The following is a 1,209-nucleotide window of genomic DNA, read 5'->3' on the forward strand; positions in this document are numbered from 1 at the left end:
TCTCCAGGTATTTCCCTGGAACTGGCAACCTCTGGGCTTAAGACACCAGGATCTACGGTGCAACAAGCGCCGTTTCTCCAAAGCCATTTCTGCACACCCCTTTGCATCGCCCCGCTTGGTAACTTTTTTTTTGGGGGGGGGGAGCTGCGGCTGGCTTCGCCTCCGAGCTCTGCTCGGCCGCCCAAGCGGGACCCCCCCGCCCCGCCAGCGCGCCTCCGTCGGAGGCACCCGCTCCGAAGATGGCCGCTGCGTGCGAGCGGCAAAAGGGCCGGCTTCCCACCCCCTTAGAACACCGCCCTTTTCCCCTTTCCTTTTGATGTTGTTGTTACAGGCCAGGCCGGCGGGCCAATCGGCGCGCGAGCCGGCTCCGGGCAACGTTCCATTTCGGAATGTTGATACAGCGCGGCGGCCAATGGCGCGCGGCGAGAGGGGAGTGTGTGTATGTATGGGAGGATTCCCCCCGCCCTCGTCCGCCGGCTGGCCCCTCCCTCCCTCCGCCCGGCTCTGCCTTTTCCCAACCCGGCTGTCTTGCACGAGCCCCGCGGAGGGGGGCGGAGAGGAGCCAGCGCGGGCGGGGAAGGGGGGGGCGTGGCCCGGGGGCGCCGCCGCTGGCTGGCTGGAGGGACAGGCTGGGAGGCAGCGCGGGGGGCTGCAGCCGGCACCGTCTCTGCCCCTCCCCACCGCCGTCCGGGGGAAAGGGCCTCGATCCGCGGCTTCGGCGCGACACCAACTCCCCCCCCCGCCGTCCGATGGAGCCCAAGCCGCGGCTTTTCAAACGCGCCGCCTCCCCCGGCGCCAGGATCTGCTCCCCGCCGCCCGGCTTGACGTCGGCCGGCCCCTGCTGCTGCCCGGACGGCAGCCCCCCGGCCGCCGCCTGGCACTGCGGGCTGATCGGGCCCTTCAAGGCGCCGCCCCCGCCCCCGCCGCCGCCCCCCTCCTCCGCCGCCGGCAACGCCGTTTACACGGTGCTGGTGGGAGACGCGTCGCTCCGGAGGAGAAGCCGGCGTCGGAGCTGCGAGGACGGCGAGGCCAAGAGCCCCCCCGGGCAGGGCCGGCTGCAAGTCGTGCAGAAGGTAAAAAGGGAGGGGAAAGGGGGGGGGAGAGAAAGCCGGCAAGTTAGGGCACTCCCCCCCCTCCCCAACCGCGCGCGGTCCCGCTCCTGGCTGTCGGGTGGGTGTGTCCCTGGCGGGGGGCGCGGGGGCGGGCGGG

At 72.1% G+C, this 1,209-nt stretch overlaps 1 protein-coding gene across 1 annotated transcript in view; it reads left to right on the forward strand.

Moving 5' to 3' along the window:
• Positions 1–536: 536 nt before the first annotated feature.
• Positions 537–1,209, forward strand: part of SLC2A4RG (SLC2A4 regulator) — a 50,876-nt gene continuing 50,203 nt past the window's right edge. The window contains exon 1 of the mRNA XM_015412222.1: positions 537–1,073. Within this exon, the coding sequence (XP_015267708.1) occupies positions 750–1,073 (324 nt within the window). The 5' untranslated portion in view covers positions 537–749. The remainder of the gene's footprint in view (positions 1,074–1,209) is intronic.

This window comes from Gekko japonicus, unplaced genomic scaffold (assembly GCF_001447785.1).
Source record: "Gekko japonicus isolate JY-2015 unplaced genomic scaffold, Gekko_japonicus_V1.1 scaffold2619, whole genome shotgun sequence".
NCBI classification, from domain to species: Eukaryota; Metazoa; Chordata; class Lepidosauria; order Squamata; family Gekkonidae; genus Gekko; species Gekko japonicus.